The sequence below is a fragment of the Ranitomeya variabilis genome, chromosome 4 (genome assembly GCF_051348905.1).
Source record: "Ranitomeya variabilis isolate aRanVar5 chromosome 4, aRanVar5.hap1, whole genome shotgun sequence".
Classification (NCBI taxonomy): Eukaryota; Metazoa; Chordata; class Amphibia; order Anura; family Dendrobatidae; genus Ranitomeya; species Ranitomeya variabilis.
In genome coordinates this window covers 415773028-415788367 of record NC_135235.1, presented here as the reverse complement: position 1 = coordinate 415788367, position 15340 = coordinate 415773028, and the positions used below count along the sequence as shown (strand labels likewise).

General features: G+C 45.9%; 1 protein-coding gene across 1 annotated transcript; it reads right to left on the bottom strand.

Moving 5' to 3' along the window:
• Nucleotides 1–2653: 2653 nt before the first annotated feature.
• On the bottom strand, nucleotides 2654–14170 carry MAFG (MAF bZIP transcription factor G). The gene is made up of 3 exons (XM_077251311.1): nucleotides 14032–14170; nucleotides 5583–5646; nucleotides 2654–4953 (listed from the first exon to the last, which is right to left on the bottom strand). Exons 2-3 carry the CDS (start codon nucleotides 5619–5621, stop codon nucleotides 4501–4503), a joined length of 492 nt encoding a protein of 163 aa, XP_077107426.1. The 5' UTR covers nucleotides 5622–5646; nucleotides 14032–14170; the 3' UTR covers nucleotides 2654–4500.
• Between the last annotated feature and the right edge of the window lie 1170 nt (nucleotides 14171–15340).

Below are 15340 nucleotides of genomic sequence, written 5' to 3'. Positions count from 1 at the left end.
TATATATATATATATATATACACACACATATATATATATACACACACATATATATATATATATATATACATACATATATATACACATATATAAATATACCCAAACACACACACTTTAGGCCTTTTAGAGATCGTTTCATCTCCAACTTGCTTAACTATTCACAATAACAGTAATCTTGACCAGGGGTGCCCAAAAACATTTACGTGCCACTGTACCAGCAAGATGGAGGCCAGAAGAACACATGTTTGGACTCAGTCTAGCTAATAGAGGGAGCTTATGGGAATGTTAAAGTATGCAATGGCAAAAAGCCCCCAAAATATAGTTCAGTGTGCACCTAGGAAATCTGGACAGCTTTCTATTCATCAGGAATTGGTAAAGCTAACTGAACCTGGATCATTTCTTATCAGCAGAGCTCAAAGCAAGCGATTCGAACGCCTGTCTCTGTCGGCCATTAGTAGGTTTACAACATACAAAACCGAAAATGAAGCAGCCTGGAATCACTCATTCCAGGAGATTCAATATTTTAGCCAATTTTCAACCTCCAACATCCGCCTTAGGACTCTCCATGCTAAATGTTAGCCTTCTTGAACTACTTGCGCCGTAATATAACATGCTTAATTTGTGCACTAAGCGCTGCCTTACCAGGTAAGTACATTACTGGAAAGGGAACCGGTCATCCCCAAACGTTATTAGCTAGCAGATATTGCGTTAATAGCGGCTGTACTGAAAGGGCGACTACGTGGAGAAAAGTAACTGTATTCCTCCTGGGGGCCGTCAGCTTTTAGTATAGAGGCTCGGCCGGAGTGGCTACAGTCACCATTCACAGCATTGAGAGCAAGCACTGGCACAATGAATGACAGCTCACATGTGCATCGTTGCCGGGGCGCGCTTACAGTCTCAACTCACAGTATACTGAGCGGTGACAACCCACTCCGTGCACGCCCCCATGACTGAAAGCCAGCAACCATTATTCTTGGCTTACACAGGATCAGAATGATGATCTTTTAAGCAAGCAAACCAAAGGATCATTTTATGAAAGCCAGTTTCGCTCATTAATCGGGTGATCAGCACTGTTTAGACCGTACGATTATTGGGAATCGAGTAATTGCCCCCTTACTAGTACTTACATTTCTGTAAAAATATGACGACAGGTCAGATATTGGCACATCTACCTACATTTTTTTGGGTCCAGTTGACCATGTATGCTTTTTAATAGTTGACTGCTATTTTTCTGTTGATTTCACTGTAAATATTATGGGCAGATTGACCTAATTAACATAAAAGGATGCTCCACCAATATAAGGCCGTAAATACTCCTATGATCTATGTTGATTACAATGGTCTTTGATTTAGGGAACCTGTCATGTTGAAAATGGTATCTGATCTGTAGGCCACGTATTATAGAGCAGGAGCTGAGCAGATGGATAGACATTTTTGTGGGAAATGTTTCAGTAGAACTTTCATTTTATTCAGTGAAATCCTTGGTGTTTGTATACATACAAGTCCAGTGGGCGGTCCTACTAGTGATTGACAGTCTTCCCTGTATGACTGTGCTGGCAGAGATAGCTGTCAATCACTAGTAGGACCGCCCACTGGACTCATACAAATACCAGGGTTTCAATGAATAAAATACAAGGTTTACTGAAACTTTTCCCCAAAACCAATATATATCATTCTGCTCTATACTATCCTGTCCACAGAACGGACTGCATGAAAGGGACAGGTTCCTTTTAAAGGTCTGTAGACAACAATAGGGGTGGGGTAAAATATGCCCCCTTCACAGTGATGCTTCTCTCTCAACTAATATTAGAGGGAACCTGTCATTTAAAAAAAAAAAAGTGCAGCTACTGGGAGAAAATGAACTTATTTTCTCCAGGAAACAGCCGTATTTCAGCTGTGAGGTTCTGCAGTCAGTGATCAGAGCACCGCTCAATATACGGTGAGTGACAGCTATAAGCACAGGTGCACTCCAGAGCAGGCTGTCAGTCAAAGTGCACTCCCTACACTGCCCCTATGACTCAAGCTGGAGGCTCCCAGGAAGAAATAAGCTCGTTTTCTCCAGTAGCCGCACTTTCAGTAAGGTGGCCAGGCAGCATTGGAACACTATCTACATGCAGTGTAACCCTACAACTGCAGGTAAATAGCGTTAGCCAAGGCGACAGGTTCCCTTTCGGGCTTGTGGGTCATGAGGAGGAGTATGGATGCAGCAAAACATCTCTCTCAGACCAACAGGAGTGAAACATAGTACAGCACCTCTTGCAGGATATGTCTGGGATCTGTTCTTTTACATCTGCACCACTGTAAGTGCCATGACTGGTACACAGTGCCAGGGTATAGAAACATTTGAAAAACAGTATATTTAGTGAACACTCAGCCCTGTTAACCTTTTGCATAATATCATAATCTGATAACTAATCAGAAGGTCATCAATATGTGTGTAATATGCCATACAAAACACAAATGTCTAGAATGGGCAGCTGCATCAAGAACGGGAGGTAAGAACGTTCCAGACGTGACATTGTGTTAGTCTTGTTTCCCACCATATTTCAGGTCCATGTTCCCTCCTGTATTGGATTCCTCAGTGGGCAATGCAATGCAGATGTGAACACAGACCATGGACAGTCACAACAATGTAAGCGACACACCTCATATACGTATGATTGGATATATTCGGTTGTATTGATCATTCTATGACAACGCATATTTGCACCATAAAATATCCTATATATAACATAAATCAAAAGAATTTCTGAAACCTGTTGGACCCTAATAATTTACAACATCATCACAATTAAAACCAACGTGTTGCACACATATCACTATTAATACAGGGCTCCTCGTTTTGCTTACAAAGCAAATTATTAGGAATGATGACATCATCAATATGTCCAGTGATGTCATGAATACTCATATACATATTGGGCATCTGCTTTCTACGCTCTATGAACAGCTGTACCTTACAAATAACAGAATAATAAACCCTACCTCATTTGTACAATGCCACCAGTAGGAACGTGGCCAACATTACTCTGCAGATTCGGACTTTAATTAGACCCAAGATGTGGAAGACCAGAAGTGGAAGTGGAAGGCGGTTAGTGAACAGATTTTAACTGGTACATTTTCTTCGGAGCTCAAAAGGTAATCTTCTTGACTTAGTATTTGATAGTAACGTTTGTCGATCCTAACGATAAAAGGCTTTAAATTGTGATATCTGATCATAAATTACCCCAAAGAATTGGACCATGGCATGGTTGGTATAGCTCCTCTCAAGACAATCCCACCACTATTAAACACCTTTCTGGTTTAGATGGCCTCTGTTAAAAGTGTAGAAATGACCCTAGTGTCTTTCATACAGGAAGCTCCAAGGGACTTTGTTACCAAAGAATGACTGTTCAAACAAAGCACTGGCACTCAGTAAATCCCACCTACTTATTTTGCATCTATCTCCACCCTCCTGCTGGTCTATAAAGCCAGAGCTGTCAATCAAAAGAGGGGAATGAGATAGAGGGAAAACAAGCAGGTGAAAAGGTGCACTTAAATGATTGGCCCCGCCATGGTGCACAGAGCGCTTGTACTTGGTTTGAACAGTCATTCTGTGCTGACACAGTCCGTTTCAGCACAACTTACAAAGGTCTGGAAATTTTGGACAGGGCCACATAGTTATTACTCGATAAGTACAGTGTATATACCCTCAGAGTGCAAATGGCTGTTCCCATCAAAGCAACGTGAAAGCAGCCATCAACATTTTCGAATACATAAATTTTGGCACAGAAACGCCACCAACTTCAAAAGATATCTCACCACATTGAGAACAAACCATAACATTCACTAGCCCAAGTGACAACTGCACACTGACCACAACAGAACGCATACTCGGACAACACAGGACAGCACGCCGACCCAGAAGCTGCGTGACCCCACAACCACGAATCCAAAAAGGAGCAGCATAGTCTGAAATCACAAACTACACGACACGCGGAAGAACTGCATACAAGGGCGCCAGTCACTATTCCACAAAGAAGCAGAACCACCGGCATCACACAGTACAGACGGAGCCACAACACCGCGTACTTCAAGTATCCACTGCACACACCGATCCAGGACGAGTAGCACAACCTGACGTCACACTATACACTGAAGGCTCAACGGGACGGAAACACAGACAAAGCCTACGGACTTTCAAGTGTGGAAACTAAAGCTGGTGACTTTGCAGCTCTATCACTAGCCATTCTGATGGCCAAGGTTTGGACTGAGTGCTGACACACCGCGTCATGAAGCTTAGTGCGAGACCTCCCACTAATTGTCACTTCCACTCCTGCTGCAAAGACACAAATGCCGAAAAGTCATATTCCCAGCCACAGAACCCAAAACCCCAACTTCTTCTACAGATTATACCACCTAGTGTATAGAAACCTTTCCAGTAGCTAAGGAAATCTTTGGGTACTTGAGCTTTGGGAAATGCTTGGGGAGGTCAGTAGTGGCATCATTTTTGGCGCACCACTAAGAACGTGCCTCTGTTTTAGACTTCACTATGGTAATGACACTAGTGGCAGCTACTTTCCCTGGTATAAGAGGCCTCATGCCAGGTGTATATGCCCCCCTCGGAGGGTTGATGGGATTCCTGGCTACAGTCCTGGCAAAGTTCTGCAGGGCTTCATACTTTGACCTTAGAGAGTCCAGCTCCTGGCGCATGCTAGCATTCTCAGAGGCGAGCTTCTCCACCTCCTGCTGCAATTCTGCCTTCTGCTTCTCCAGTTCTTCTTTTTGCGTTACCCGCTTTACCCTGCAGCTTGCAGCATAGCCACGGTTCTTTAGCGTACGTCGTCTCTGCTTCAGCTGGATGATCTCCTCCTTGGTCAAACCACGGAGATGCTGGTTCAGCTCCCGCACAGACATGGTGACCAATTCTTCATCCGTAAGACTGGTTCCATTCTCCCCGGGCTCCCTCTTTACCTAAATGTAAAGCACAAAAATAGTACAAATAGCACCAGAAAGATGCACACTAACACGTGTCAAAGGTTTTATGTCCTAATATGCCATGTGATAGATGGTATTTATGGAAGTATTCATGCCCCTTAGTGGGTACATAGCATCTTCATTGTGTTACCGGAGATCAAACTCCTCACAAGGCAAACGTCATCGTGAGGTTGTGTGAACTGACCCAACATCAAGGGTGAAATGCCATAAAACTACCAAATCAAGGGGACAGAAATAGTGAATCTATTGACAAGTTATTAAAACAGCAATGTTAGAAGAAGGATAAAAGACGGTTAGGGAAAACTATACAATCTGGGGGCTTCACAGCAATTGAACCCCCAACATTCTATAAGTTATCACCCACCCTGTGGAGCCAGAATACCTATTTAATTCTGAGGTGTGAAAGCAGCCTAAAAATGATCTTCTGGTTAAACAGTCTACTGACAATTCAGAGGATTGCAACTGTTGGAGTCTATGGCAGCATGATCAACTTTATAGTTTTGTGATCTCCAAGACAAAAGCTGAGAAGGCATTTGTCACGTGGACCACCAGCAATGCATCCATGATTAGATCCAGGGTCTACACCAAATGTGGGGGGTTCTTACCTTCAGAGCTTTGCTGTTTCCCTTGCTGAGAGTCGTCATACCCTGGGAACCGTGTGTCAGCAAACTACAGAGAGAGGAAGCAATGTGTTAGTCTGACCTCCAAAACCTGGCCTCTCAGCACATCATCTCATCTGCCCCCTAACCTATTGCTGTCCATGTGTCCTGCGGTCCTGATCTCTCACCCAATTTAATAAAGACGAGGACAAAGGCAATTACAATCCCCAGTGGACTTAACTTTAAAAATAAGCTGGGAGGGAAAGAGGAGCCGAGCAGGCGAGTCATGCTGAGTCAGCACAATGCTGTATCAGACAGCAGCACGCTGTATCCTGTGTGTGCAACCATATATACCCACAAAGACATGTAGCCGTATACACAGAGAATCGGAGCCAGAGAGAGAAAAGTGCTAGAGCTGGACATACTAAGGCACAAAAGTCCCATGTACAGGAGCCATGTTACACGTGAAACCAGGAATTCACATTGTGGTTGGTCTTTCCTGTACAAATGTAGTTATGGGAACAATAATGTTATTTCATGTCACTGTGTGCAAAAAAAAAGTCACTTACATACAGTGCCTTTAAAAGGTATTCATTCCCCTTTGAAGTTTTCCATATTTTTTTCAAGTTACACTCACAAATTTAAATGTATTTTATTTGGATTTTATGCTCTATATACCAACACAAAGTAGTAAGCATTTGTGAAGTGCATAAGAAAGGATATATGGTTTTCTAATTATTTTAACAATATAAATCTGAAAATTGTGACGTGCATTTGTATTCAGCCCTCTGTAGTCTAATAGCCCTAAATAAAATCCTGAGTTACCAATTATCACATAATTAGTAAATTGAGCCCCCCTGTGTGTATTTTAATCTCAGTAAAGGTACCTTCACACGAAGCGACGCTGCAGCGATAGCGACAACGATGCCGATCGCTGCAGCGTCGCTGTTTGATCGCTGGAGAGCTGTCACACAGACCGCTCTCCAGCGACCAACGATGCCGAGGTCCCCGGGTAACCAGGGTAAACATCGGGTTACTAAGCGCAGGGCCGCGCTTAGTAACCCGATGTTTACCCTGGTTACCAGCGTAAAATGTAAAAAAAACAAACAGTACATACTTACATTCGCATCCCCCGGCGTCCGCTTCCTGCACTGACTGAGCGCCGGCCCTAACAGCAGAGCGGTGACGTCACCGCTGTGCTGTACTTTCACTTTCACTTTACGGCGCTCAGTCAGTGTGGGAAGCGGACGCCGGGGGACGCGAAGGTGAGTATGTACTGTTTGTTTTTTTTACATTTTACACTGGTAACCAGGGTAAAACATCGCTGGTATCGTTGCTTTTGGTGTCAAACACAACGATACACGGCGATCTGACGACCAAATAAAGTTCTGAACTTTGTTCAACGACCAGCGATATCACAGCAGGATCCTGATCGCTGCTGCGTGTCAAACTAAACGATATCGCTAGCCAGGACACTGCAACGTCACGGATCGCTAGCGATATCGTTTAGTGTGAAGGTACCTTAAGACTACAGCTGTTTTGTGAAAGCCTCAGAGATTTGTGTGAGAACCACAACATCATGAAATCCAAGGAACACACCAGACAGGTCAGGGATAAAGTTGTGGAAAAGAGTAAAGCAGGGATAGGTTACAAAAAATAGCCAAGCTCTTTACACAACTAGATACACCTTACAATCTTGACATTATACTTCTTGTTAGCAATTCTCCATCTAGGCATTGGAGCTAATCAGTCACTGTTATGCACTTTATGCCTATATACTCAATTGATTGCATCCCCTTTTTGCCTTATCACTGTAATTACATTTCTACCATCATTATTCTATGTATATGTATCCAATCTATACTATGTAATAGTTCCTGGATATCACATGTGCTTTCCATCTGGTTATTTTTTCCCACCCCATCCAATTCTTTATCTTTTTATCTCTATGTAATTAATAAAGTTATACCATTTTTCTATTATAGACTCTTGTATTCGGTTTTTGTTTCCTTCTTTACATTTATAGTCTCACCGATGGGTCTTCATCTATCCTATAAACACATGCGGTGATGATTTTAATTTTTATCTCGTTCTCACCCCCAAGTACTCCCATTGTTGGCTACTATCTAGTTACTACATGTGTGTTTAAATTTGAGATTCCTTGTTTAAAAACATAAGAAGCATGGCACAACTGTAAACCTACGAAAACATGGCCGTCTACCTAAACTGACATCACAAGCAAGGAGATCACTAATTAGAGAAGCAGTGAAGAGGCCTATGGTCACTCAGGAGGAGCTACAGATATGCGAGAATCTATCCACAGGACAACTAATAGTCGTATACTCCACAAATCTGGCCTTTATGGAAGAATGGCAAGAACAAAGCCATTTCTGAAAGCAAGCAATAAGAAGTCCAGTTTTCAGTTTGCAAAAAGCCATGTAGGGAACACAACTAGCATGTGGAAGAAGGTGCTCTGGTCAGATGAGACCAAAGTAGAACTTTGAGCTGAATGCAAAGTGCTAAATGTGGTGGAAAACTAACACTGCACATCACCCTGAAAACACCATCCCCACCATCAAACATGGTGGTGGCAGCATCATGCTGTGGAAATGCTTTTCTTCGTGGAAGTTGGTCAGAGTTGATGAGAAGATCAATGGAGCTAAATACAGGGCAATCCCGGAGGACAACATGTTAGATGCTGAAAAAGACTGGAAGCTGGGGTGTAGGTTCATAGGTTCACCATCCAGCAGGACAACGACCCTAAACATACTGCCAGAGCTACAATGGAAGGGTTTAGATCAAATCAAATTCATGGGTATGAATGACCCAGTCACAGTCCAGACCTAAATCCCATGGAGAATCTGTGGCAAGACATGAAAATTGCTGCTCACAGACGCCTCCATCCAATCTCACTGAGCTAGGTTGCAATAAAGAATGGACACAAATGTCTGTGCTAGATGTGCAAAGCTGGTGGAGACAGACCCCAAAATATTTGCAGCAGTAATTGAACAACAGGTGGTCCTACAAAGTATTGAATCAGGGGGCTGAATACAAATTAGGTCACAATTTTCAGATTTATTGTCTTAAAATAATGCAAAGACCCTGTATCATTTCCTTTAGGCCACGTTCACACTTTGCGGCCTGCTCTGCGGGTTAATCCCGCAGCGGAATTGATAAATCTGCAGGGCAAAACCGCTGTGGTTATCCCTGCAGATTTATTGCGGTTTGTTCCGCGGTTTCCGCTGCGGGATTACTGCTGTACTATTGATGCTGCATATGCAGCAATATGCAGCATCAATAGTAATGTAAAAAATAATAAAAATTGGTTATACTCACCCTCCGATGTCCGGATCTCCTCGGTGCTGCAGGCGGCTGTGCCGACAAGGACCTTCGTGACGTCACGGTCATGTGACCGCGGCGTCATCACGGTCATGTGACCGCGACGTCACCACAGGTCCTGCTAGCACAGCAACTGAGACCGGACGCCGCGGGCAGCGCTGAGAGGTGAGTATAGCATCATTTTTTATTTTAATTCTTTTTTTTACACCAAAATATGGTTCCCAGGGCCTGGAGGAGAGTCTCCTCTCCTCCACCCCGGGTACCATCGGCACATTATCCGCTTAACTTCCCGCAACGTGGGCACAGCCCCATGCGGAAAGTGAGTGGATCAATGCATTTCTATGGGTGCAGAATCGCTGCGATTCTGCACCAAGAAGTGACATGCTCCTTTTTTTCCGCAGAAAAGCCGCGCGGCTTTTTCCGCGGAAATCCGCAGCGTGGGCACAGCGGGTTTTGTTTTCCATAGGGTAACATTGTACTGTACCCTGCATGGAAAACTGCTGCGGATCCGCAGTGTCAAATCCGCTGCGGATTCGCGGCAAAACCCGCAAAGTGTGAACGTAGCCTTACATGTCACAAATACTTGCTACTTTGTGTTGGTTTATAAAATCCCAATAAATGTTTGTGGGTGTAATGTGAAGAAACGTCAGTGCACTGTACATAATATATTATACACACACACCTCAACACTGAAATTACAGCACCAAGAAGGAAAAGATGTAGAACTATGGAAATGATAGAAAAATAGAAACAGAATTTTAAAACCATCTTGATTTGTTCAGTGCTGAGTATGAGCACCATATGCAAACATCACCGCACTTTTGGCTTCTATCAGTGACTATTAACCCCTTTCTGTTATTAGACGTACTATCCCGGGGAGGTGACCGGGGACTTAAAGGGACTCGGTCACCTGAATTTGGAGGGAACAATTTTCAGCCATAGAGGCGGGGTTTTCGGGTGTTTGATTCACCCTTTCCTTACCCGCTGGCTGCATGCTGGCTGCAATATGGGATTGAAATTCATTCTCTGTCCTCCATAGTACACGCCTGCGTAAGGCAAGATTGCCTTGTGCAGGCATGTACTACGGAGGACAGAGAATGAACTTAAATCCAATATTGCAGCCAGCAGATAAGGAAAGGGTGAATCAAACACCCGAAAACCCCGCCTTTATGGCTGAAAATTGTTCCCTCCAAATTCAGGTGACAGAGTCCCTTTAATTCCCAGGGACGGAATAGTACGTCATACGGGAGCGCGGCCGATGACGGCTGGGTGTCAGCTGATTATTACAGCTGACATCCGGCACTATGTGCTAGGCGCAGTCACGGACCGCTCCTGGCACATTAACCCCGGAACACTGCGATCAATCATGATCACAGTGTTCCGGCGGCATAGGGTAGCATTGGGCAGGGAGGGGGCTCCCTGCATGCTTCCCTGAGACCCTCGGAACAACACGACGTGATCGCGTTGTTCTGCGCATCTCCTCCCTGTAGGTCCTGGATCCAAGATGGCTGCGGGGCTCCTTCCGGGTCCTGCAGGGAGGTGGCTTTCAAGCACCTGCTGAGAGCAGGGCCCGGAAATCCTGCAGCACTGCCTGTCAGATCACTGATCTGACACAGTGCTGTGCAAAGTGTCAAATCAGCGATCTGACACTATACCATGATGTCCCACCCTGGGACAAAGTAAAAAATAAAATGTGTAAAAAATAAAAATTAAAAAAAAAACCTAAAGAAAAAATATATATTATTGTTCTAATAAATACATTTCTTTATGTAAATAAAAAAAACAAAACAATAAAAGTACACATATTTAGCATCGCCGTGTCCGTAACGACCCAACCTATAAAACTGTCCCACTAGTTAAGCCCTTCAGTGAACACCGTAAAAAAAATGAGGCAAAAAACAATGCTTTATCATCATACTGCCGAATAAAAAGTGGAATAACACGCGATAAAAAAGACAGATATAAATAAACATGGTACCGCTGAAAACGTCATCTTGTCCCGCAAAAAACAAGCCGCTACACAGCATCATCAGTGAAAAAATAAAAAAGTTATAGCCCTCAGAATAAAGCGATGCAAAAATTATTATTTTTTCTATAAAATAGTTTTTATTGTATAAAAGCGCCAAATGATATAAAAGAGGTATCGCTGTAATCGTCCTGACCCGTGAATAAAACGGCTTTATCCATTTTACCAAACGCGGAACAGTATAAACGCCCCACCCAAAAGAAATTCACGAATTACTGGTTTTTGTTCATTCTGCCTCCCAAAAATCGGAATAAAAAAAAAAAAAAAAAAAAAAAGTCACGTGCCCGAAAAATTATAGCTCTCAAAATGTGGAGGCGCAAAAACTATTTTTTGCAATAAAAAGCGTCTTTTAGTGTGTGACGGCTGCCAATCATAAAAAAACCCGCTATATATAGTAAATCAAAACCCCCTTCATCACCCCCTTAGTTAGGGAAAAATAATAAAATAAAAAAATTTATTTATTTCCATTTTCCCATTAGGGATAGGGTTGAGGCTAAAGTTAGTGTTGAGACTAAAGTTAGGGTTTGGATTACGTTTACGATTGGGTTAGGGGTGTGTCAGGGTTAGGGGTGAGGTAGGGCTGGGATTAGGGTTAGAGCTGGAGTTAGGCTGGGTTCACATTGCGTTTACAGCAACCCGTTCAACACATACGGTAACGAGCTGCTGTAAACGCAAGTGCCGGTATGGCAGCACGCTAGCATCTGCTAGCTCTATCTGCGCTAGCAGTGACGGAAACGCTGCAGCCCACTTCTTGGGGTCCGTCACTCAATGACTGCACATCCCCTCAATGGGCGTGCGCTAGTGATGCGTCCGACATTGGAGTCAATGGCGGCGTTAAACAGACTACGTTACACCGCGTTATGCTGCGGTCTAACGGACGCCACTAACGTAATGTGAACCCAGCCTTAGAATTGGGGGTTTCCACTGTTTAGGCACATCAGGGGCTCTGCAAACGCAACATGACGCCCAAACTCAATTTCATCCAATTCTGCGTTGAAAAAGTAAAACGGCACTCCTTCCCTTCCGAGCTCTACCATGCGCCCAAACAGTGGTTTACCCCAATATATGGGGTATCAGCGTACTCAGGCCAAATTGGACAACAACTTTTGGGGTCCAATTTCTCCTGTTGCCCTTGGGAAAATACAAAACTGGGGGCTAAAATAATCATTTTTGTAGAAAAAAAAAAGTTTTTTTATTTTCACGTCTCTGCGTTATAAACTTTAGTGAAACACTTGGGGGTTCAAAGTGCACACAACACATCTAGATAAGTTCCCTGGTGGGTCTAGTTTCCAATATGGGGTCACTTGTGGGGGGGGGTTCTACTGTTTAGGCACATCAGGGGCTCTGCAAACGCAACGTGACGCCCGCAGACCATTCCATCAAAGTCTGCATTCCAAAATGCCACATCTTCCCTTCTGAGCTCTGCCATGCGCCCAAACAGCAGTTTTCTCCCACATATGGGGTATCAGCGAACTCAGGAAAAATTGCAAAACAACTTTTGGGGTCCAATTTCTCCAGATACCCTTGGAAAAAATACAAAATAGGGGGCTAAAAGATAATTTTTGTGGAAAAAAATGAATTTTTAATTTTCACGGCTCTACATTATAAACTTCTGTGAAGCACTTGGGGGTTCAAAGTGCTCACCACACATCTAGATAAGTTCCTTAGGGGGGTCTACTTTCTAAAATGGGGTCACTCTGCCCCCACCTCCCCGCACCTCACAATGGGGCAGCGGATGCGCTGGAAAAATGCATCCGCTGCCCCCGTTGTGCGGCGCAGAGGACGCTAGCGTCGGTAACCTCGGCCCGACGCACTGCGACGGGCCGAGCCCGACACTAGTGTGAAAGAAGCCTTAGTTTGTCCTGTTGAGGGCAGAGCAAAGTACTGCAGTGCGCAGGCACCGGGCCTCTCTGACCTTTCCCGGCACCTGCGCACTGCAGTACTTTGCTCTGCCCTCAACAGGACAGATAAGTATGCCTGCACCAGAGCCGCGGCAGGAAGACAAGAAGAGGACGTCATCGTAAGAAGATGGGAGGCCCCGGACCGCCCCCAGGTGAGTATAATCTAACCTCTTTTTCTTATCTTTCAGGATACATTGGGGGCTTATCTACAGCATTACAGAATGCTGTAGATAAGCCCCTGATGCCGGTGAGCTTAGCTCACCTTCCATTTTGGGGGTGACAGGTTCCCTTTAAGGGGTTAATGGTTGTCTGAGGAATGTTCCGCTGCACTGAATGAATTTGGGCAAATCATCAAGATCCGCTGCTGGCAGCTTCCTCTGCAACTGCTGACCAATGATGTCCCATATGATATGTGCTTAATGGGAGCCAAGTCTGGAGACGCTGCAGGCCATGGTGGCACCTATAGGCTGCTCACAGTACTAGGACCAACATGTGGCCTGACCTCGTCGTGCTGAAAGAGCCCCTGGGACACTTTGGCCCTATGGATAACTATGAGACCTCTGGAGGGACACAAGTCCCATAGGTAGAGCCTGTGACAGGACGGACGGCAGCACCACTACAGGCGACACCTCACACCAGCGGGACTATAGGAATCAGCCGTCACTTCGCGATGAGTAGTGAGCTAGCGCCATCTAGTGGGACAAAGTCACAGTGCAGCCAGCATCATGACAGTGCATGTGCAGCAGCCGCTCGGTCAGTGTTCACACTACGTCACATTTACCGGAACATCTGCACTAGCCTCCGCACATCACAGCATGGCCGGGGGGATGGGCAGAACTGGCAGTCTTGGGGGCGAGGTTGTGCTGGGACTTGTGGTGGTCCAGGTGCAGCTCATGGCCTATAATAGGGCTTGTTCCCCTGCTCACAGCTGGCTGTTTGCTACAGTAGCACCATGTGCCTGTATGCGGCTCATTGTCTCAGAGACGCCAAAGTTTGGCCCAGATGCAGCAGCTGTGTGAGGCGGCACTGGCCGTGAGCAGAAGGCAGGGTGAGGTGGGTGTCCGCCGCGGAGGGCACAGAACACCGGCTCACTGCCCGCCACACTGCCCGCCACACTGCGCACAGCCAGGGCACCGAGCGGCCGGAGCCTCCAGCAGCCACCTGCCCCAGCCCCAAACCCGGCGAGCACCTGTCAATCACAACTCCGCCCCTTCGTCTTCCTCATGACATCACGGCAGCAGTGACGTAACAGCTCGCAGATCAGGGGCGTCCGCGGTGACCGAGCGCTGCCGGGGGATCACGTGACACGGCTCCGGGATCGATGACCCCTCACTTCGGTCCTCGGCGCTGGATCCTTGGTAGATGCCTGAGCACAGGGGGTTAAAGGACCTTTGTTGATGTCATGACCATGTGATCAGTCACATGTGGGGGAGGAGCCAGGCGCTGGGCTGTAGTAGGTAGGGGAAGTGCAGGCCTGTGTGCAGGCCTGTGTGCCGGCCGGGGACTCACCATGGGGAGCAGTGGGGCTGGGGCACAAAGTGGGGGGATGTCTGCCCTCGGGGAGTGCTGCCACAAGGGACCGGCCTACACATAGCACTTAAAGGGGGAGTCACAAATGGGACCACTTAAAGGGCTATTCATAAATAGGATCTAACACTTAAAGGGTATGTCCAGAATTGAAAGTGGTCTATATCCAACGTACTGATCACTGCCCCCAGCAGACCTGAGAATGTGGCTAGAAAGGCGAACATTGGTGCCCCCACTCCAGTAAGGCCTGCGGATCCCAGCAGGCGGACCCCCAGTGATCTCCATAGCCCATGGATAGACAAAAAGGAACAGTGGCAGGAGGAGCCGCAGAGGCCCCCAGAAAAGCCATGGGGCAGAGCCAGTAGCAACCTGCCTGCAGGAGTCATCACCCGGGCAGGAGGGGCATAACACACAGCCCCGATCCGATTCACACCACAATATTGGCGGAAAACACAAAATATTTGTGCAACATAAAATTGGGTGAAAACGTTGTGATTTCTGGAGCTGTCACTTTTCAGCAGATGAGGATGAGTCGTGGCTGCGCTCACCTGTGAAATTCATAAAGTGTCGGCATCGGTAACACCAGAAATGTTACTCCAGTCCCTGACTGTCCCGGCTCAGAACAAGCAGGTACCCACAGGACGGCGACACGTCCTCTCCGCTACTGAATGCTCCTCCTAGAAGAACAGGAATTCTGGGTTTCCTCCTAACTCATCGGCCCCAACACTTTGAATGTGACCTGGTTGATTATAACAGACCCCCCCCGATCTACTGCTGATCTCTGATACCAATGTGGTATTTGCTCTTTGATGACTGCACTAGCCCACGGAATCTGGCCCACTCCTCCATCCAGATCTTCTCCAGATCTTTCAGGTTTTGGGGCGGTCACAGGGAAATATTGAGTTTCAGCTCCCTCCAAAGATTTTCTATCGGGTTCAGGTCTGGAGACTGATTAGGCCACACCAGCACCG